We start from the raw sequence: 23,290 nt of genomic DNA on the forward strand, positions 1-23,290 counted from the left end.
AATCCACAACCATAATACTTCAAAATTAATTAATTCAATCAATCGAGTGATCAATTCCTTCCTCACTGACAAGTCCTCAATCACAAATTTAGCATTTAAATGAGGTGTTTTATTTAGAAAGACAAAGTTGCCTGTTTGTTCACCAATAGGTGGAAAATGATCTCCAGTCACACACTGGACACAACAATAAAACCACAAACTGGTGGAATCCTAGAATTAGGAAGTCAACAGATCTCCAATGAAAAATGAACCCAAATATATATTTGTATTGTTCCTATAATTAACATTACAACTTGATTGAGTTTTTTTGAGGATGTAACAAAGAGGATTGATGAGGGCAGAGCGGTAGATGTGATCTATATGAACTTCAGTAAGACGTTCAACAAGGTACCCCAGGGGAGACTGGTTAGCAAGGTTAGGTCTCACGGAATAAAAGGGAGAAGTAGCCATTTGGATACAGAACTGGCTGAAAGGTAGAAGCCAGAGGGTGGTGGTGGAGGGTTGTTTTTCAGACTGGAGGCCTGTGACCAGTGGATTGCCACAAGGATCGGTGCTGGGTCCTCTACATTTTGTCATTTATATAAATGATTTGGATGCGAGCATAAGAGGTACAGTTAGTAAGTTTGCAGATGACACCAAAATTGGACGTGTAGTGGACAGCAAAGAGGGTTACCTCAGATTACAACAGGATCTTGACCAGATGAGCCAATGAGCTGAGAAGTGGCAGATGAAGTTTAATTCAGATAAATGTGGGGTGCTGCATTTTGGGAAAGCAAATCTTAGCAGGACTTATACACTTAATGGTAAGGTCCTAGGGAGTGTTGCTGAACAAAGAGATCTTGCAGTGCAGATTCATAGCTCCTTGAAAGTGGAGTCGCAGGTAGATAGTATAGTGAAGGTGGTGTTTGGTATGCTTTCCTTTATTGGTTAGAGTACGGAGTACAGGAGTTGGGAGGTCATGTTGTGGCTGTACAGGACATTGGTTAGGCCACTGTTGGAATATTGTGTGCAATTCTGGTCTCCTTCCTATCGGAAAGATGTTGTGAAACTTGAAAGGGTTCAGAAAAGATTTAAGGATGCTGCCAGGGTCGGAAGATGAGCGCTATAGGGAGAGGCTGAACAGGCTGGGGCTGTTTTCCCTGAACCTTTGGAGGCTGAGGGGTGACCCTATAGAGGTTTACAAAATTATGAGGGGCATGGATAGGGTAAATAGGCAAAGTCTATAATAAAAGAGACCTATGGGGCAACTTTTTCACACAGAGGGTGGTACGGGTATAGAATGAGCTGCCAGAAGAAGTGATAGAGGTTAGTACAATTGCAATATTTAAAAGGCATTTGGATGGGTATATGAATAAGGAGGGTTTGGAGGGATATGGGCCAGGTGCTGGCAGGTGGGACTAGATTGGATTGGGATATCTGGTCGGCATGGACGGGTTGGACCATAGGGTCTGTTTCCATGCTGTACATCTCTATGACTCTAACTTAAGTCTACCTCACATACCTTCTGCAGTTCTGCATGGGAAGAGGTGTTGGTCAAAGGTACTGGTGGCACATTTTCTTTTTGTTCGTTCCTATTGCCAGCATTCATTTCAAGGTCACTAGTGCTTATGTCACACTATAACAGAAAGCAAACATAATAAATATTAGACAAAAGTGAGAGAGAGAAAACACTACAATAGCCCTGTTTAAACAGGAGCCACATTATTTGCATGGTGTTTGAATTACCAACAGCTTTAAACAAAAAAAAAGCATCTGGAATAGAAACAAAAGCTGCAAAATGAGGATTCAAAAATACAAAAATCACATTTAGACAGACGGTGAAATCCCAACAAATATCAAACATATTGTCAACATTAAGTAGTGAAGGGACATACAAGAGATGAAACTGCAAACAAAACTGTCACCTGCACTCAGTTACAAAGCTATAACCCAATACGGAATTCAGACCAGAAAATAACTGGTTTGATGAAGGCTATAGCCCCCAAAATCATTTTCAGTCTTTGCTACTTTTCTACGCTATACTGATTCAACAATGTTATTTTTATTTGAACAGTAGGAAAGGAAAAAGGGACATTAAGGGGACATTAAAAAATTACCTAGTTATCTTTCGTGTTTTACATACATAAGATGCTAGAACCAACAAAGATTTTCTTTGGTCATTTAATCCATCCTGCCTTCAAACGCAAACATAAGCCTTCCCTTTTGTTCTTTCACCTCCCCCCCCCCCGACTTCTCCTGGAGGGGAAAAAAAACCTGTTATTCCTAATCACAATCGGAACGTGAGCAGGTATCGGAAAGAGATGAAATGGACTTGGTTACGATAACTCCTTCATGATCATACTATGCGCATAAAAATTGATCAAGGTGCACCACAGAAATAACCACTTGGTTGCAGATATGGAGAGCTGCTGGGTTGGACACCTACTGGGAGTTATCATAAATGAGAGAAAAAAAATTGAGAAGAACCCCCACAATGCTCACTAGCATCAGTATTAAGTAAGCTAATTTCTAACTCCACCCTACCTGCAACAAAAAAAAGTAGGCAATTAAATAACAAATTATCAAGTTAAAAGAAAGAAAAAAAATTCTTATACCTGTGGCAACCCCTTAGGATTTGATGAGTCTTTGATTCCCCATTGCTCTTTGGTATTGATCACTTCTCCAGACAGCATTTGCTCGTCCAAAGTCTAAGCATTTTTCAAGGCAATAGAGTTAGTAGGCCTACTTTGATTTCATCAATTTGTATTTATATCGCACCTTTTTATATAACAAAACAGCCCACAGTGCTTCACAGGGGCAATTATAAAATAAATTTTGACACCAAGCCAGGGCAATGACCAAACCTTTGTTCAAAAGGATACGGTTTTAAAAAGAGCAAGGTAGAGAAAAGACGACAGGCTTGGGGAAGGTATTTTAGAACTTAGGGTACAAGCACCTGAAGGCATGTTACTAATCATGCAGCAAGGTGGTTGGGAATGCACAAAAGGTCAGAGAATTAGAGCAAGGATATTTCAGAAGAATATGGGGCTGAAGGAGATTAGAGATAAGGAGAGTGAAGCCAGAGAAATGGGTGGAGGGGGTTGGGAAGAGAGGGGGAGCAAAGGAGGAATTGTTACAAGACAGATTGTTACAGCTGGTACAAGTCTAAAAAAGTGGTTTATGGAAACAAGTCATGGAAAGTAGAGAAGTTTAAGATAACATTGAACATATATAGCATCGCATATAACCTCAGGACATCCCAAAGTATTCCATAACCAATGAAATATTTTTGTAAATATTGTCATAGAATAGGGAAATGTGACAGCCAATTTGCACACATTAAGCTTTTATATAAAAAAAAGCAACACAAGGTTTTAAGTGATGTTGGTTGAGGGATAAACGTTAGTCAGGAGAAAAACCCACTGTTGTCTACCCGAAAGAAATTGATTTAACATCTCATCTGAAAGATGGCACAGCCAGTGTGGAACGCCCCCAGTGCTGCACAAGCATGGCAGTCTGGATTATATGCTAGACTCTGGAGTTCTTGAACCCACAACCTACTAACTAAGGCAACAGTTTGACAAATACAGATTTTAAAATAAAAGTGGTTGAAAAATACTACTGTTTTACCATAGTATAATTGAATAAAGTCACAATTATTTTCTAAATAAATGTGAATACAAATATATGCAAATTCAAAAGGGAATTTATTTCTTGCATAATTCATTAAACTGAGATGCCACCAAGTGGATGTGAACAATGGGCAGCACAGTAGCTCAGTGGTTAGCACTGCTGCCTCACAGCACCAGGGACCCAGGTTCAATTCCTTCCTCGGGCAACTGTGAGTGGAGTTTGGGACCCGGGCTCAATTCCCGCCTCGGGCAACTGTCTGTGTGGAGTTTGCACACACTCCCAGTGTCTGAGTGGGTTTCCTCCGGCTGCTCCGGTTTCTTCCCACAGTCCAAAGATGTGCAGATTAGGGTGGATTGGCTATGCTAAATTGCCAATTTATGTAGCTACATTCCAGAGTAGCTAGAACCAACAGACAAGCAATCCAAGGATCATGCTAAGATTTTTAAAGGGTCAGAAAACCAAAGGGTTGCATCTTCTGGTTTGTAGATGACTCAAATTAGTAAGGCTGGAGTAATGGCATACTTAAAAATGAACCTCTGGTTCAAGGAAACTTTTAAAAATTGAAATTCTGATTAGTTTTAGCCAAAATGTAGTGTGAGGTGCATTAGTCAAGGGTAAATGTAGGGGAATGGGTCTGGGTGGGTTGCTCTTCGGAGGGTCAGTGTGGACTTGTTGGGCCGAAGGGCCTGTTTCCACACTGTAGGGAATCTAATCTAATCCATTGCACTATATTAAGAGGAGGGAGTTCTCCTGGTCAAAAACTTTCCCTCAGCAAAAACAGATTGAATAGTCAATCATCCCATGTGCAAATCGGCTGTGTTTATCACACAGCACAAACACTTCAAAACAAATTTGATGATTTGAAGTGCTTTGAAATGACCTAAAGATATGGTAAATTGCTGTGTAAAAGCATGGTTACTTCAATGGTCAGAATGGCCACTGGCTCCAGCATGTCTAATTTCCAGGAGCAAGTATTAACATATTAATAGAGCCAGGAAAACAATTGTTATGATGGGAACGCCACCCAACAAGGAACATTCAACATGAAATGAGACTGCCAGAGAAAGCATTAATCCATTAATGCACACTCTCGCCAGCTCAAAACTAATGGGAATATTTAAACTTGTGACGAGGAGAGAAAGAACGAAACAGTAAAGTGCAGAAACCAAGGCAAAATGGAACCAAATGCAAGGGCTCAAATAGGTTTTGGGATCATTCACAATATAGACTATATTGTTAGGAAGAGACTAATTGCAAAAACAAACAGGTATTTTACTGCTATCATTGTGAATAAACTGTTGCTGTTCTGTTTCACATTTCTAAATGAATTTCGTTATTCATTTGGGATGTGAGCTTAGTTGGAGTGCTGATAACACCACATTCCAGAGTAGCTAGAACCAACAGACAAGCAATCCAAGGATCATGCTAAGATTTTTAAAGGGTCAGAAAACCAAAGGGTTGCATCTTCTGGTTTGTAGATGACTCAAATTAGTAAGGCTGGAGTAATGGCATACTTAAAAATGAACCTCTGGTTCAAGGAAACTTTTAAAAATTGAAATTCTGATTAGTTTTAGCCAAAATGCAATACAAGTAGCACAATGGCAGGAAGACATGCCAGGATGCGTTTTTAAAAAAAAAACAGGAAAGAGCAATCCCGAAACGACACAAGACTCTAAAGTGGCGTAAATTACAAAATTAGCAGCATTTGGCAAACACGCAAGGCTGCTGAAAGAGAATAGAGATGGAAAAGGATAAAGACTAGATAAACAAGACATCAGTAGTGAGTGAATGTAGCGTATGGAGTGAGTGTGTACATCACAGAGGAACGCCTACCTGGCATGGGTGGACAGAATATCCAAATGTCAGGCTTCACACCTGACAAGTTGAGAGAACATTTCCACCATATTAAAAGGGATGAAATTGCACTGGAGATGGTGCAGAGGAAATTTACTCAGATGTTGCTTGGCCTGGAGTGTTTTAATTACGAAGAGAGATTGGACAGACTAAAGGTTGTTTTCCTTAAAGCAGAGGAGACTGAGGGAAGACCACAACAGATGTATAAAATTATGATTGACATAAACAGGAAGAAACTTTTCCCTTAGTGGAGGGATCAATGACCAGGGGGCATACATTTCAGGGAACGGGAAGGAGGTTTAGACGGGATGCGAGGAAATTTTCTTTCACCCAGAGGGTGGTGGGAATGTGGAGCTCACTGCTTGTGAAAGGTAGTAGAGACTGAAACCCTCAAACAGTCTAATAGTATTTAGATGCGCCCTTGCGTTGTCAAGGCATAAAGGGCTGTAGGTCTAATACTAAAAAATGGGATTAGAATAATTAGTGGCTTGCTTTTGACTAGCATAGACTCAGGCCTTTATCTGTGCTGTAGACCTCTATGACTTAAAATGGAAGCTATTAGTATTTGGAATCCAATTGACATATCACCAAGCTAAAGACACTGGCAGCTCCCTGCAAGCCTTCCAGTTATTAACAGGTCAAAAAAAGGTGAGACACACAGTGATATAGGTAGGGTGGCTGGTCCTTTCACCAGAAGAAATAAAGTCTCTTCTCCTCTGGCAGAGCCATGTTTACATTGATTTCATCAGGGTGTAACTAAATTATTTTAAATCTCTCTCAAATCTTAATGTCATAAATATAAAACATTCACGAATGACATGGCAGAGAGTAAAACTGGGCATTAGAAGTACCTGACACCAATTAGAAAGGAAAAAAAAAACACAGCCACTCCAGTTGAGCGACTGAAAGTCAAGCAATCAGCTCAGAAATTCCCAATGAATATGGTTTGCAAAGTGGATTTGAAAAGGAGCTTCCACATTTGGTCATCTGGTGAAGGAATGCAGGTGAATGGATGCAGTACTGAAAACAAAGGGGGACCAAATTCACCAATAGCACTCCAGACACCAGGCAAGTTAAATTGCTATAGAATTTGAAGGCAAGGTTTAAAAAAAAAACTGTTCAAAAGAAATTGTTGGCATACAGTTAGGGAAACAAGAACATTGCAGCAAGACAGAATTGCGCAAATATAGCGAGACAAAGATGCAATGCGTATCCAGTATCTGATGTCACTGGACTCAAGTCCAAGAAGCCAGACATCAGAGTCAAAGCATAGCTAGAAAGGTTTGCGCCAGTTGGTTTCCAGGGGAGGGGGCGAGGGAAGAAGAGAAAGAGGGACAAATTTTTCATTCCAATTGGTCACACAAATATGGGAGCAGTGCTACCTTAACCAGTAGCACCAGTATGGCTAGTTGATACATCACTCACTTGAGTCAGTAGGTAATGGGTTCAGGCTGCACATTTAGCAAACATCCTTGTGAAGAATAGAGGGAGTGATACATTATCTGGGGTGCCAACTTTGGACTGAGATCACATTACTCTATTCGGGTGACTGCGAAAGATTCATTGACACGATGTGTAAAGCAAGGAATTATCCTCATGTCCTGGCCAAAATTAATTCAACCAACAGAATCAGAAACACATTAATCAGTGATTCATCTCAATGTGATTTGCATGACCTTGCTATGCGCAAATTGCAGGCCAACATGGCTGTCAAAAAAAAAAGACAATAGCAACTGCAGCTTTAAAGCAACTGATGTTCTGTGAAGTACTCCAGATATCTATGTAAATTCAAATTAATAATCTTGTATGACTTTATGCTAACCTCTGATAAATGGATAGTGGCAGTTTAATAACACATTGACATGTGTGTTATAGACAGATTAAAAAACTGCTGACCTCCTGTTTGCATATATAGGTCACAGGAATAAAGAGGATTCCGACCTTTCACTGCACAGGCGCAAAGTACAGTGTTCATTTACACAGTTGAAGGTGAAAGGATAGAGGAGAGGGTAAAAGAGAGCAAGGCAGCAAAAAAAAATTTAAGTTGACATGCTTAACAGGCCTTGCTATTAAAAGAAGATATTCCTGCTAAGTGGTGCAAATCTGGTTGTCGTCAGCACGTCTTAATGGTAGAGTCCCTACCCCTGGACCAGGAGGCCCAGGTTCAAATCCCACCTGTTCCAAAGATGTGTAAGAACATTCCCTGATCAGATCGATTAGAAAAATAGGTTAAATTTTTTTTTAAAAACTCTTCCTACAAGGTACTATTTTAACATGAGAACAGGATTACCCTCAACAACATTTCTAATAAGCATTAGAATCAATTGTGTGCAGATGGAAATGTATTCAAAAACGTGATTACTGTAGGAGATTGGATGCTGGTCTCCTTCTGTGGTGCAGTAGCCTGGTATAATGCCATTCTGTCTTTCACTGATGTCTGTTCCTGCATATCTGCCAACTTCGTACCAACCTTAGATTCTGTTTTATCAGGGCTTGTTCCAGGCGAGGTATGGTCTGCATGAAGTTCAAACAGAGCCAGATTCAACATTAATGAACATCTCCACATCTCAGCAAAGAAAAAAAACCTTTAAAATGCTAACACAATTGGTCTTCTCTTTAATGTGGCATTTTTCTTTTTAACCCCTTGCCCCCAAAAGTTACACTTGTGTTAACAGCAAAGTAAGGAAGATCTGACCCTAGCCATCTTGCAAAGATTTTAACTGGTTTAAGTTTTTAAAACAGTTGACTACCTAGGATGCACTTTTCAATTTTAAATTCCCCCCTTCAATTGGTTACTGACTACTTACAGCTTTTCACTTCTGCTAACCTTTCGCGTGAGTTGGCTTGGAATCAGCATTAGCACTGGTATTTGAATGTTGTTATTAAAATAAAATATTCATTACTCTCCAAAAGTGAGGAGTCCCATGCTGTAGAGATCTTAACAGGCATCATGGCTTCACAACACCGCAAATGAAGTCTGACATGCACCTAAATTGGAACGGACCAAATCAAACACCACTTCAAGTATCTTTCATGGTACCTCCAGACTGCCTCAAACAGAAGTTTAAAATTGGTGAATTCACGAAGCAGGGGTGTAAAGGTAGATACCATGAAGCTGCATTGGCCATATTTAATCCAATTTCTGTTAACATATAGACACCTCAAATTATTCATATCAGCTCTGGTGGTCTCAATTCGGGTTGTTCAAATGGGGCTATGGCACAAAAGGACACCTCTTTCAAAATTTCCATGCCCACAAAATTCACACTTGCAAGCAACAGGTTAGGATACCACAGTTCCCTTAGCTTTGATGGAATGCCAGGGTTCATTTAAGTTATAAAAGGTGTCAGAGGCTGGATTCCTCTCAGAGTAACAGGAATCTGTAATTGAATCTTCATACCAGTTTTTCTCTGTGAAATACACTTGCTATTGAGAAGATAAATGCAAGGAAATGAATAACTTGCATTTACACAGCATGTTAGGGCAAGGTACTTAGAAAAAAAGAAGAAATGAAGGTAAATAGTGGAAGGCAATCTAATAAAGTAAAAAGTATGGAATAGATTTGTAAAATCAGGGTAAGGATGGAGGTTGAAGAGGAGAAGACAGGGGAAATTTCAATGTACAAACATTAAACAGACGTAATATTAGACAGAATGGACAAGAGAGTATTGGATAAATTAGAGACTGAAGAAAGGAGGGTCCTTAGATGTCAAGGTTGTTATTGCAGTGGAAGTAAGATGGGACCATAGGCAGACAATAGTAAGTATTGAAATTCACTATCACAGAAGAATGGAGAGGCCTAGAAACTGAGTATATTCAAGAAAGAATCAGAGAATCCCGACACCAACCCTGCATTTCCCATGGCTAATCCATCTAAATAGCACATCCCTGGAGACTAGGGGCAATTTAACACAGCCAACCCACCTAACTGGCACATCTTTGGACCACGGGAGGAAAACAGAGCACCTGGAGGAAACCCACACAGACACTGGGAGAACGTGCAAACTCCACACACAGTTGCCAGAGGGTCCCTGGTGTTATGAGCCAGCAGTGCTAACCATTGTACCATCCATCAAGATTTTGAATATTTTTACGTTAAAAGGCACTAGAAGTATGGAGAGAAAGTGAGCATGTGGTTTTGAGAGGAGGATCTGTCATATTGAATGGTGGTGTAGGCTTGAAGAGTCAAATGGCCTATTCCTGCTCCTAGTTTCTATATTTTTATGTTAACTAATGGAGAGGATACAGTGTGAAGCTCAACTCTGGGGACTGAAAAGGTCCCAATTGTACCTTATGCCTCATGGGGCAAAATGACGACTCTTCCTCTATCATCTCACTATAATGTTAATCATCTCCCAATGTGCTTCATCCAACCTCAAAAGGAAAGGGAACAGTAAGCAGGACCACACCTCTTGAATTGAGAGGAATCAAAATATAAATGTGCAGCGAGCCAAGCATTGTGCTTTAGCACCTATAAATCAATCCACTTGCCAGTGGATTTGACATGATACAGCACAAGATGACCAAAGCACACTTGACCAAAGCTTTTGTTTATTGCGGGAGGGAAGAGAGGTTTGGAAAGGGGAAAAAAAAGGCATTTCTCAGGTCAAGCTACAATATTGTTTATTGCAAAAAATACACAAGACATAAACAGAAATAAAAGTTTTGACTGTTAAGTCAAGTTCAAAATCACCGCATTCTTTTGAAATTTCGCACTTTGGTAGGCAGTCTTAAAGACTTAGCCCAGAAGCCTCTTAAACCTGGTTCACAATTTATTTTGTCCATTCATGGGCAACATTGACATAATTGCATTGCTTTGCCTTCAAAGAATTGCTGTCTGACTGAGACAAAAAAGCTCTGCTCCTTCACTGGTTTAACTGCACAAATCAGAAAGTAGCTATCAGGCCCAAGAAGTCAAGACAATAAAAAGGCTTATTATTTGTGATCTTTGTGACAGGCCTGCAGCAGCAGCAGCAGCAGCAGAGGGGGCATGAAAACCAGTAGGGAAGGAGAGGTTTGGCTCAGAGTTTTTGCTGCATGCAGCCCACACCAGGGTCATATACACGTGGCTTAAAAGGGCTGGACACACCTCTGCCTCCTTTAAGAAATCCCAAACTGCATTGAGACGCAGCTGTACAGCTTAATTCACAAAGTTCCATCTCAGTAGACTATGGAAGCGATGAAAGCATATTCGATCAGTGTCTTTGGGACTCTGATCAAAGCAGCAAATGAACTGTCTGGCTGGAGGAAAGAGATATAGCAAAGTACATTTATAAATCCCCAGGAGTTGCCTGATACTGTGCGTGTGTGTATGTTAGAAACTTACTCTATTGTTTTCTTGAAGGCAACCATATCCCATTCTCAAGAGGTGACCACCAGAAGAGTGTTTCCATTTCAAGTCATTAGCTCAAAATCACACACTTCACTGCACATCATAAAAATTACAAGAGCAAAGGCAAATAGGTCAATTTTATAGTATGCAACAGGCAATCACACATCTCACTCCTTTTGGGTTCACACCCCAAACAGAAATGAGAATGTCACAAAGCCTCCCATTTCCCTCGCCCATCCACATATAAAAGAATTGCAAGCTGTCTATCGGTGTGAAAAGATCCAAAACATTCAAGTGGCTGATTGGGCAGCAAGAAGGTTACAGTGGTAAAATGATTGAAGAAAGTAAGATGCTGGGAATGTGAGAAAATGCAGGTTATACAAAAAAAAACATGAGAAATAAAACTGAAGACAGGTTTCAATATTTGTTCTAGTTACAGGCCTAAATTGCAGTGTTAACCATGGAACTTACCTATAGTCTTCAATTAGGCCAAGAGACCCGCAGCCGTTCAGAATGCAGAGAAAAACGTAAAATAAGAACTGAGATTGCTGGAGATCTGAATCAAACTAAATCTAATGTTTGAGTGGTGTCCAAAATGAGGAAGCAACAAACACATACTAGAAGAACTACAGTCACTCCAAATTCTCAGTTTAATTTCAAAAGCCAGGGTTACTTGAAAAATTAGAAGTCTCATTTCCCTCAAACTTCTCCAAGCTAGAACATTAAAGCGAAATCAATGCAGCACACAAAGCCTCTCAGATTACATACTTTCTTTCTCTATCCTCATACCATACAATGAACTTTTATTAAAAGGTCCTCCCAATCGAGAAAATCTTTTGCTCTTACACCTCAGTTACTTCCACACCACACAGATTTCATGACTTGCGTTAAACAGCTTGGGAAGCTAATGCAGCTTTTTGCTTTAGACTGAGGTCAGCATGACCATGAAAATGCCAGATGTGCTGAATTCTACAACACCCATACAAGAGGAGGCAAAAAAGTCATGTTTGTGTTTGAGAACCAAGTTCTTGAAGAAAATAAGGCCTGACAATGAAAGGCAATTGAAGATAAATTACAGGTTTAACAGGACAATGAGCCGGAACCTACTTTGCAAAGTGACACAGAAAAAGTTGCATTTTAACAGAGACACTGACAGAGTGTGGGATAGAGAGCGAGAGCGCGCGCGGGGGGAAAGAGAGCGAGAGCGCGCGTGCGCGGGGGAAGAGAGCGAGAGCGCGCGCGCGGGAGAGAGCGAGAGAGAACGTAGAGTTCAGTGAACCTTCTTCAGAAAGGATAGGAGCTTGGAAAGGGTGGCATTTATGCTGAATATGGGGAGGGGTGAGAAAGAATAGTGAGCAGATCGGTTGAGACAGAGGAGAGAGAGAAATTTAAGTGGTTGAAAATAGGTGAGTGCTGAAAGCAACCCATGTCAAGACCCGGGGTGTGGAGTTAGGTAATACACTTGGAAGGAAGTGTATTAATTTCAAAGCGTGAACATGATGTTGTGCCCAGCGAGTCCCCAACGGCTCACTGGAGCATTACAGCAGACTGGAGACAAATATTGGCACGGGAGCACACTGCTGTATTGAAGTGGCAGATAATTGGAAGCTCGAGGTCACTTTTATAGACAGAATGTTGACATTCTGTAAAATAGTCACCCAGTCCGCATTTTGTTTCCTCAATGGAAACAAAACTACATTGTGAACAGTATACAGTAGACTGGATCGAGTGGAGTACAGTAAATCGCTCCTTCAGCTGGTAGACATGTCTGGGGCTTTTGATATCAAGGAAGTAAACAGTCAAGTATTGCACCTTCCAGACTGCATGTGAAGGTGCCATGGGGTGTAGGGAGATGCTAGAAACAAAAGGAGGTGTGTACCAGAGTGTTCCACAGGGAACAATCCTTGAAGAATGCTGCCAAGGGAGGGGTGGGGAATGTTTGTCAGGTGGTGACATCCCACTGGAGGTAGCAGAAATGGCAGCTGGTTGCTTGTAAATTAAGGACCGGGAACACTCGCTGTTGTGGGAGGGAAGAGAAGGGGTGAGGACAGAAGAGTGGGAAATAAGTTGGACTAGATATAATCAAAGGTCCTGTCAACCTTAGTAGTGGGGAATCATTGGGAGAAGATAAAAAGGTGGACATTTCAGTCTGAAACGTTTTGAACAATTCCTTCATTTTTCTGCATTTCCTGATTAGATGATCAACCGAGAGCCAGGAAAAGATAAAAGGTCACAAAACACAGCTAGTCTAATCACAGCATTTGGTTGTAAATATTTCTAATTCTCTCTCCTCTGCCATTCTGCTGTAAAATCCATTGCAAGCATGGAATTGAAAGAAAAACCTCCGAACATCAGTCATAAATGTACTTTTCATCAGTTTTAACCCATGTCCTTTACCTTTTTGTCACCATTCATCTTAAACAGAATGTCTTGGATACATCTTTTTGATACCATTTATTAGACCACACAACTCTAAGTTACCAAGGCTGAAAAAGGCTACATTTAATCAACCTACCCAACACCAATTATTTCCTCAGCTGAGTTCTCAAATGCTGCAAATCAGTTTAATTGCTCTTCCCTGCAACACTGCCAAAGCTTGGCTGCTTTGTACCTTAATAAAGAGAACTAGATATAATCAAAGCTTGGTCAAGTACAATTTAAGCATTACTTCCCAGTGATATCTACTGATTAACCAGATAAATCAACAAACACAGCTTGCTTTACTGAATGTAGCTCCAGCATAGAGATACACTTATGTTCAATGTCTGCTGACACATTCAGTTTAAAAATGGCTGGGGGGGGGGGGAATATTAAAAAAAAGAGGAGGAGGAGGAATCTGGACTGAAATTTTTAACAGCCATCTGTCAGCTCGCTAACCTATTCAATTCAAGGTCTTTCACTGACTTTTTTTTTAATATTCAACTGCAGGAAATTTGATGAGTTTCCACTGGGCATCTGCTTGGCCCTTCAACTATGATTTTTCCAAAAAGAAAGCAGCATAGGGGTTGCCTCATTCTCTAATTTTCTCTTTATTTCTGAAGGATCGCATTTTATTTGGTCAAGAATGAGCTTGGTTTATATTGTTCATTCCAAATCAGTGTGTCTTTGCCCTACCTTTTCCATGATACAGTGTATTTAGAATGCTGACACATTCCTAAAATAATCATTTTTGGAAAAAAAAGGCCTCAAGTAATTTTAAAAAATACCAAGTTGCTACAAAGGCTAAAGATGCCCAGCATCTGATATACAATACAGCTCCGCCCTGAATTACTCAAAACACCTGGAGTCAAAATACAAAGCCTTCTGAATGCAAGGCATTTAACAGAACACTGATGCCTCCCTTCCCAAGTACCCCAACTCAATACTCCGATCAAAAGAGATCTATACTCTCAGAATGTAGTTGAGAAAATATGATGACTTCAGCATGTGAAGCAGAAAATGTAGCTTATACTGGATTATAGTTTCTATGCAATACTACAGCAATGATTTCCTCCTATCTACTGCCAAAACTCAGCGGGTGTAGAGCATTTTAAAATAAATAGCTGGGTATAGACCCACATACCAAATCAAAAAAGGGGCACTCGGGCTTGTGGGCTGTTTGAATTGAAATGCACAAGCTGAAACCTTTTTACCAGTTAATTCTCTGTTCAAAATTACTGGCCTGCCACCCCTGAAGATAGGCTAATCTGCTTTTCTTATGAGCAGCCTAAGAACTTGAAAGTAATGCTCAATGTTGGAACTTTTCACAAATATATTGTGCTGAGAAAAATAAAAGTAGCAATGCATTATATATTCAAGTTAACAAAAGATAGAAATCACGGCTGCTGTACATTAGGGCTGGTGGGAGATATAATGTACCAGAGATTCTATTTATTGGAGGGCCTTGAACTTTAGAACAATGAAGCGCTGCTGTTGAAACAGTGAGTCACAGTGAGTCACAGTGAGTCATGGGGATGTCAGGGTTACACTTCTGGACAGGACAAAGTTATTGGCAAAGCAGTTACTCAAATCTGTGCTCAGATCTCCCCATCCAGTGCACATCTCTCAGAGGAACAGAAGTAGCAAAGTGGAAGGACTGGAGGGATCCTGGGAGCTTGTTTATCAAATTATCAAAGAATACTACAAAATTACTTCTTTATCGGAGCTTACAAGTGAATTTACAAAGTTTCCCTCCAAGCCACACCATCCTGACTTGGAACCATAACTGCTGTTACTTGGTCAAAATCCAGGACCTCCTTACTGGCACTGCAGGTGTACCTAAACCACACAGACCGCAGCAGTTGAAAAGGTGCCTCACCACTATCTTCAAGGGCATTTAGGGATAGGCCATAAGTACTGCCCGAATATTTCCCACATCCCAGGAGTGACTTTTTTAAATAATGTAAATAGTCTGGTTTTAATAGCAAGGAAACAAAAAATTCATCAGGAAGTCACCCACAATGCAGTGGCAGGTAAGTAGGCCAACGCTAACACCCCAAACAGCAAGACTGCTCAGCCCAAAGAGACTAGAGAAAACCATGTTTTTTTAAAGATTACTTACAGTGCGCAAACAGGCCCTTCGGCCCAACAAGTCCACACTGACCTTCCGAACAGCAACCCACCCAGACCCATTCCCCTACATTTACCCTTCACCTAATACTATGGGCAATTTAGCATGGCCAATTCACCTAACCTGCACATTTCTGGACTGTGGGAGGAAATTGGAACACCCAGAGGAAACCCACACAGACACGGGAAGAATGTGCAAACTCCACACAGAATTGCCTGAGGCGGGAATTGAACCCGGTCTCTGGCGCTGTAAGGCAGCAGTGCTAACCACTGTGCCACCATGCCACCTATAACCAATAAACTAAAACTGACTAGAAGAGGCAATAACTAAATAGAGAAGTTGACCCAATGACCAAGAAACAAATGGAGCTCCAATTTTCAAAAGAAGGGCAGATGATAATTGAGATTTGAGAATTTCCCATGAGTAGTGGGAGATGAGGCATTTTGTGCTATTTAATGATAGAAAGGGGAGAACTTTGGAAAAACTGAATGGAAACAAGTAGATATATTATGTACATGACCCATTAAATCTACTGAATTCCCAAGGTTAACAAAAATAAATTACACCCATAAAGTTTTAACAAAACCTTTGATTGACCACGTAGGAAAAGACTTTTTTGGAGAGATACTAAGTCATGAAACAAGAAAAAGGAAACAAATATTGCAAGTGCCCCCCCCCCCCCAAAAAAAAAAGTTTATCAGAAAATACAGAGAAGGGAAATCTGGATTTTAAACAGAAAAAAATCCTAAAACCATCAGGAGAACATGCAGTCCTGAAGGCGGCAAAATGTGATCTTGAGATACACGGCTCAAGAGATAGAGCTCAAATCCTGCAGCTTGAATACGTTCACATCAAGCACAAAGGGCTCTCACATTTTGGATAGTTTACACAGTTCTGAATATCAAAATCGTCTGGAAAGGGAAGGGCGATAGAGCACTGGAGCCAGATTTCCCAAGGAAATCCTGCAAAAAATATACAAGGCAAATGCGAGGTTAGGGTGCCTGGAGTGTAGGGCAGATAGGTAGGGAGGCATGGAGGATACCAGGCAAACAATAGGAGTATTTGGGGTAGGTTGGAGTGAGAGAGATAATCAGTTCAGAAGGGGTGTCAGGTCAGGGTCTGGGGCAGGTGTAGTTGAAGGTGAGAGGGACAAGTTGAAGGGCCAGTTGAATAGTTACTCAGTAGTTAGACTTGGTACTTAATGGTCTACCTTCTCCAAATTGATTATATATCCAGTGGAACTCTTCAAATTCTCAACAAAATCTTTAATTTCCTATGCAAATCCTTTGGGATCTGCTACAAAGCAGCTTCTGCGGGGCCTGCAGGGTCCCACCTACACTTCAAAAGCAATTATCTGACTATTGGAAAATCTGGGCCAGTGCGTATAAAACAGAAAAAAATAGGACTGAACAACTGAGCTTTAAAAGGAAACACTGCAGACTTGGATTTCCATACACCATCCAAAAAAAAGTGCATGATATTGAAGATCTGAGAAAGGGAACAAGTGCAGGTTCATAGTACCTCAAAGGTGGAGTCACGGGTGTTAGGTTTGCCTTTATTGGTTAGTGCATTGAGTATACAAGATGGACGGCTGTACAGGACATTGGTTAGGCCACTTTTAGAAAGCGGTATTCAATTTTGGTCTCCCTGCTACAGGGAGGATGTTGTGAAACTTGAAAGAGTTCAGAAAAGATTTAGAAGGATGTTGCCAAGGTTGGAGGGTTTGAGCTATAGAGAGAGGCTGAATAGGCTGGGGCTGTTTTCACTAAAGCATCTGGAGGTTTATAAGATCACGAGGAGGATGGATAGGGTAAATAGACAAGGTCTTTTCCCCGGGGTGGGGGGCGTCTAGAACTAGAGGGCATAGGTTTAGGGTGAGAGATGAAAGATATAAAAAGAGAGACCTGAGGGGCAACTTTTTCCACACAGAGGATGGTAAGTGCATGGAATGAGCTGCCAGAGGAAGTGATGGAGGCTGGTACAATTACAACATTTAAAAGGCATCTGGATGGGTATATGAATAGGAAGGGTTTAGAGGGATATGGGCCAAAATGCTGACAAATGGGACTACATTAACGTGGAATATCTGGTCAGCTTGGACGGCTGGAACAAAAAAAAGAGCTGTACAGCATGGAAACAGACCAAGTAGCTCAAAGAGGGTTTCCTCCGGGTGCTCCGGTTTCCTCCCACAGTCCAAAGATGTGCAGGGTCAGGTGAATTGGCCATGCTAATTTGCCCATAGTGTTAGTTAAGGGGTAAATGTAAGGGGAATGGGTGGGCCGCGCTTCGGCGGGTCGGTGTGGACTTGTTGGGCCGAAGGGCCTGTTTCCACACTAAGTCTAATCTAATCTAAAAGAAAGAGAGAGAGAAACATGGATTGAAATATGATACTACCTCTGTGTGAATATGGAACAGCACAATTGCAAGTGTATGTTATGAACTAGTGCCTTCAACATAGTACACAGACACGGGAAGAATGTGCAAACTCCACACAGAATTGCCTGAGGCGGGATGTTGTGCCGAACTTCTATCCTAGATTAAGCACCCATCCATGTACCTATCCAAATGCCGCTTAAAGGTCGCCAATGAATCTGACTCTACCACTCCCACGGGCAGCGCATTCCAAGCCCCCACCACTCTCTGGGTAAAGAACCCACCCCTGACATCGCCCCTATACCTTCCACCCTTCACCTTAAATTTATGTCCCCTTGTAACACTCTCTTGTACCCGGGGGAAAAGTTTCTGACTGTCTACTCTATCTATTCCTCTGATCATCTTATAAACCTCTATCAAGTCACCCCTCATCCTTCGCCGTTCCAACGGGAAAAGGCCGAGAACTCTCAACCTATCCTCGTACGACCTACTCTCCATTCCAGGCAACATCCTGGTAAATCTTCTCTGCACCCTCTCCAAAGCTTCCACATCTTTCCTAAAGTGAGGCGACCAGAACTGCACACAGTACTCCAAATGTGGCCTAACCAAAGTCCTGTACAGCTGCAACATCACCTCACGACTCTTGAATTCAATCCCTCTGCTAATGAACGATAATACTCCATAGGCCTTCTTACAAACTCTATCCACCTGAGTGGCAACCTTCAAAGATCTATGTACATAGACCCCAAGATCCCTCTGTTCCTCCACCTGACCAAGAACCCTACCATCAACCCTGTATTCCGCATTCTTATTTGTTCTTCCAAAATGGACAACCTCACACTTGGCAGGGTTGAACTCCATCTGCCACTCCTCAGCCCAGCTCTGCATCATATCTAAGTCCCTCTGCAGCCGACAACAGCCCTCCTCACTGTCCACAACTCCACCTATCTTTGTATCATCTGCAAATTTACTGACCCACCCTTCGACTCCCTCATCTAAGTCATTAATAAAAATTACAAACAGCAGAGGACCCAGAACTGATCCCTGTGGAACTCCACTTGTAACTGGACTCCATGCTGAATATTTACCATCTACCACCACATTCTGACTTCGACCGGTTAGCCAGTTTTCTATCCAATTGGCCAAATTTCCCTCTATCCCATGCCTCCTGACTTTCCGCATAAGCCTACCATGGGGAACCTTATCAAATGCCTTACTAAAATCCATGTACACTACATCCACTGCTCTACCCTCATCCACATGCTTGGTCACCTCTAGCTTTGAACTTCAATCCCCGGCATACCACTTGTTAGAACACGCCTACCATAAAAAATCCATTTATACCTACTCTTTGCTGCTTCCTGTAAAGCTAATTGATCTCTTCTGCACCATACCACGAGCTCTTATTTTAACTTTACCAAATTCCTTCTGGATATCGAAGTGAAGTGCATCCATTGGTTTCCCCTGTATCCGCAGGGCATGCTTTATTCTCAAAACGAACTCCCAATAAACTGACAAAACAGGACTTCCCTTTCACAAAGCCATACTGACTCTGCCCAACTTATCCAAGTACCTGCTAGAATGTCTTTAATAATAGTTGGTATTAAGTTCACTGGTCTGTAGTTTCCTCATCCTGCATTCCTCCCTTTTTGAATGTGAGTCATGATTTGGAGATGCCGGTGTTGGACTGGGGATGTACAAAGTTAAAAATCACCCAACACCAGGTTATAGTCCAACAGGTTTATTTAGAAGAACTAGCTTTCGGAGCGCTGCTCCTTCATCAGGTGGTTGTGGAGTATCAGATTGTGTGAGACAGAATTTATAGCAAAAGTTTACCGTGTGATGTAACTGAAATTATACATTGAAAAAGCCCTGGATTGTTTGTTAAGTCTCTCATCTTTTAGAATGATGATGTTGGTTTCAGTTCTTTCATATGTATATCCCAGAACATTTTGCTTCAAGTGAAGTTTAACAATAGGTGCCATGTCAGCTCAGAGAAGGCATTAAAGATAGGAGGTGCCCTGTGTGAGGCTGTCTGTGCCCCAGTGTTCAGACGGATTTACAGTTTCATGCAGTTTTTGAGCAAAATAAAACGTAGTTCTGCAAGTACAAATTCACTGTGTGTGTGTGTGTGTGTGTGCGCGCGCGCGCGCGCGCACGCGTGGGGGGGGGTATAGGGAGAAGAGATGGGAGGAGGGGGGGGTTATGAGTATCTGAGAGAGTGCGCATGTATGTGTGAATGTAAAGGGGTATAGGGTGTGAGGGTGGGTGTGTGGGTGTATATGTGTCAGCACACGAGGGAGGGTCTTCATGAGCGTGTATGTGAGCTGCAGTGGGAACACCTGTAGTGTGACATGAACCCAAGGAGTCGTTGGGCCATTCCCACGAGTACCGAACTTGGCTATGAGCCTCTGCTCGGCACTTTGCGTTGTTGCCTGTCCTAAAGTCCACCTTGGAGGATGGTCACCCGAAGGTCAGAGGTCGAATGTCCCGGACCGCTGAAGGGTTTTCTGACTGGGAGGGAGCACTCTGTCTACTGATTGTTTTGTGGTGTCCATTCATCCATTTCTGTAGCATCTGCTTGGTCTCACCAATGTACCATGCCTCAGGGCATCCTTGCCTGCAGTATGAGATGCACAACATTGGCTGAGTCGCAGAAGTACCTGCCGCATACATGGTGGGTGTTGTCCCCATGTGTAATGGTGGTATCAGTGTCAATGCTCTGACATATCTTGCAACATCCGCCATGACAGGGTTGTATAGTGTTGTCCTGAAAGCCAGACAGTTTGCTGCAAACAATGATCTGTTTGAGGTTTGGTGGTTGTTTAAAGGTGAGAAATGGAGGCATGGGGAAGCTCTTCTCGAGGTGCTTATCCTCATTGATAATGTGTTGCAGGCTGCAAAGAACATAACGTCGTTTTTCAGCTCCTGGGAAGTACTGGACAAAGAGTAGAGTACCCTGTTGTTTGCAGCTCCTGTTTGCCTCCTGAGGAGGTCATTACGGTTTCTCACTGTGGCACGTCAGAACTGGTGATCGATGACTTGAGCATTGTACCCCATTCTTATGAGGGCATCCTTGAGTACTTCCAAGTCCCATCACGTTCCTTCGCATCTGAACAGATACTGTGAATGCGTAGGGCTTGTCCGTAGGGGATGGCTGTTTTAATGTGTTTTGGTGGAAGCTGGAGAAGTGTAGCTAGTACTTCCAAATAAACCTGCTGGACTATAACCTGGTGTTGGGTGATGATTTTTTAAAAAACTTTTGAATGGAAGTTTAATTTGCTATGATCCAATCTAACGTGACCTTCTGTGAATTAAAAGGAGTTGTGGAATGTTAAAACCAATGCATCAATTATCGCACTACTCACCTCTTAAGACCCTAGGATGATATCTGGCATTTGTCACCTTCAATGATTAACTCAGTACCACCTCTCTGGAAATTGTGATTTTACGGAGTTCCTTCCACACTTCCATTTCTTGATTTAATCACTACTTAGAGTCATATAGATGTACAGCACAGAAACCAACCCCTTGGTCCAACTAACCCATGCTAACCAGATAACCTAACCTAATCTAGTCCCATATCCCTCCAAACCCTCCCTATTCATATACCCATCCAGATGCTTTTTCAAAGCTGTAATTGTACCAGCTTCCACCACATCCTCTGGCAGCTCATTCCATACACGCACCACCCTCTGCATGATAAAGTTGCCCCTTAGGTCCCTTTTACATCTTTCCCCTCTCACCCTAAACCTACGCCCTCTACTTCTGGACTCCCCAACCCCAGGGAAAAGTCTCTCTATTTACCCTATCCATGCCCCTCAATTTTATAAACCTCAATAAGGTCACCCCTCAGCCTCTGACACTCCTGAAAAAACAGCCCCAGCCTATTCAGCCTCTCCCTATAGCTCAAATTCTCCAACCCTGGCAACATCCTTGTAAATCTTTTCTGAACCCTTTCAAGTTTTACAATATCCTTCCCGATAGGAAGGAGAGCAGAATTGCATGCAATATTCCAAAATTGGCCAAACCAATGTTCTGTACAGCTGCAGCAGGACCTATGAACTCCAATACTCAATACTCTGACCAAGAAAGGAAAGCATACCAAACGCCTTCTTCACTATCCTATCTACCCAAGTCTCCACTTTCAACCTACACTCCAAGGTCTTTTTGTTCAGCAACACTCCCGAGGACTTTACCATTAAGGTGTATTTGCTTTCCCAAAATGCAGCACCTCACGTTTACCCAAATTAAACTCCATCTGCCATTCCTTGGCCCATCTGATCAAGATCCCGTTGTAAGCTGAGGTAACCCTCTTCACTGTCCACTGCATCTCCAATTTTGGTGTCATCTGCAAACTTACTAACTATACCTCCTATGCTCACATCAAAATCATTTATATAAAATGAAGAAAAGTAGTGGACCCAGCGCTGATCCTTGTGGCACTCCACTGGGCACAGGCCTCCAGTCTGAAAAGCAACCCTCCACCACCCTTTGTCTTCTACCTTTGAGCCAGTTCTGTATCCAAATGGCTAGTTCTTCCTGTATTCCGTGAGATCTAACCTTGCTAACCAATCTCCCATGGGGAACCTTTCCATATAGGTCACGTCCACCGCTCTGCCCTCAATCTTCTGTTACTTCTTCAAAAAACTCAATCAAGTTTGAGACATTATTTCCCACAAAGCAATGCTGACTATCCCTAATCAGTCCTTGCTTTTCCAAATACACAAATCCTGTCCCTCAGGATTCCCTCCAACGTGCCCACCACCGACATCAGGCTCACTGGTCTCTAGTTCCCTGGCTTTTCCTCCAGTCTTCCAGCACCTCACCTGAGACCATCGATGATCTAAATATCTTAGCAAGGGACCCAGCAATCACTTCCCTAGCTTCCCACAGAGTTCTAGGATACACCTGATTAGGTCCTGGGGATTTATGCATTTCAAGACATCCAGCACTACCTCCTCTGTAATATAGACATTTTTCAAGATGTCACCATCTATTTCCACACATTCTATATCTCCCATGTCCTTCTCTACAGTAAACACTAATGCTTCTCTGATATTGCTTATAACATCTACAGAGAAGACGGATGCAAAATACCTGGCAAGTCATTCTGCCATTCTCCTTATTGTCCATTAGGAAGCCCCCAGACTAATTTCCTGCAAGTCCAATATTTACCTTGTTAACTATTTTCTTTGTATTTAAATATCTGTTTTTGTATTTCTGGCTGGCTCTCTTGTACACAATTTTCCCTTCATTAATATTTTGGCTATTCTTTGCTATTTTTATATTCTGTCAAACATGCTGATCTTCCACCTACCTTTACACAGATGCTTTTTAAGTTTGATACTATCTATCTTTTACTTTTCTAGTTAACCATGGATAGATCACCCTTAGAATTTCCATACATCCCAAAAAGTATCTATTGAATTAATGGTAAACTTTACTCAGGGTGAGGTAAAACTTGAGGTTAGCCCAAGTTTTAGTGATAGACACGGGGAATTGTCAGCTGATTAGGACAAAAGACATTAGTCCTATTCTTGATGAGATGAGGCGGCTGGTGGTTTGCG

The 23,290-nt window shown here is 41.9% G+C and overlaps 2 protein-coding genes across 12 annotated transcripts in view; one reads left to right on the forward strand and one right to left on the reverse strand.

Annotated features, from left to right (window-relative positions):
* Window positions 1-23,290, forward strand: part of LOC140471277 (STE20/SPS1-related proline-alanine-rich protein kinase-like) — a 222,316-nt gene that overhangs the window by 174,662 nt on the left and 24,364 nt on the right. The gene's annotated exons all lie outside the window — the stretch shown is intronic.
* The window catches only part of LOC140471276 (LIM domain and actin-binding protein 1-like), a 139,701-nt gene that overhangs the window by 10,833 nt on the left and 105,578 nt on the right, over window positions 1-23,290 (reverse strand). For 6 of the 8 annotated variants that reach the window (XM_072567246.1, XM_072567250.1, XM_072567245.1 and 3 more), the window contains 3 exons: window positions 7,829-7,980; window positions 2,595-2,687; window positions 1,502-1,615 (listed from right to left, as the gene is read on the reverse strand). In XM_072567246.1, the coding sequence (XP_072423347.1) occupies window positions 1,502-1,615; window positions 2,595-2,687; window positions 7,829-7,980 (359 nt within the window). The remainder of the gene's footprint in view (window positions 1-1,501; window positions 1,616-2,594; window positions 2,688-7,828; window positions 7,981-23,290) is intronic. The other 2 variants (XM_072567251.1, XM_072567252.1) reach the window with 2 other exon arrangements.

The sequence above is a fragment of the Chiloscyllium punctatum genome, chromosome X (genome assembly GCF_047496795.1).
Source record: "Chiloscyllium punctatum isolate Juve2018m chromosome X, sChiPun1.3, whole genome shotgun sequence".
Lineage (NCBI taxonomy): Eukaryota > Metazoa > Chordata > Chondrichthyes > Orectolobiformes > Hemiscylliidae > Chiloscyllium > Chiloscyllium punctatum.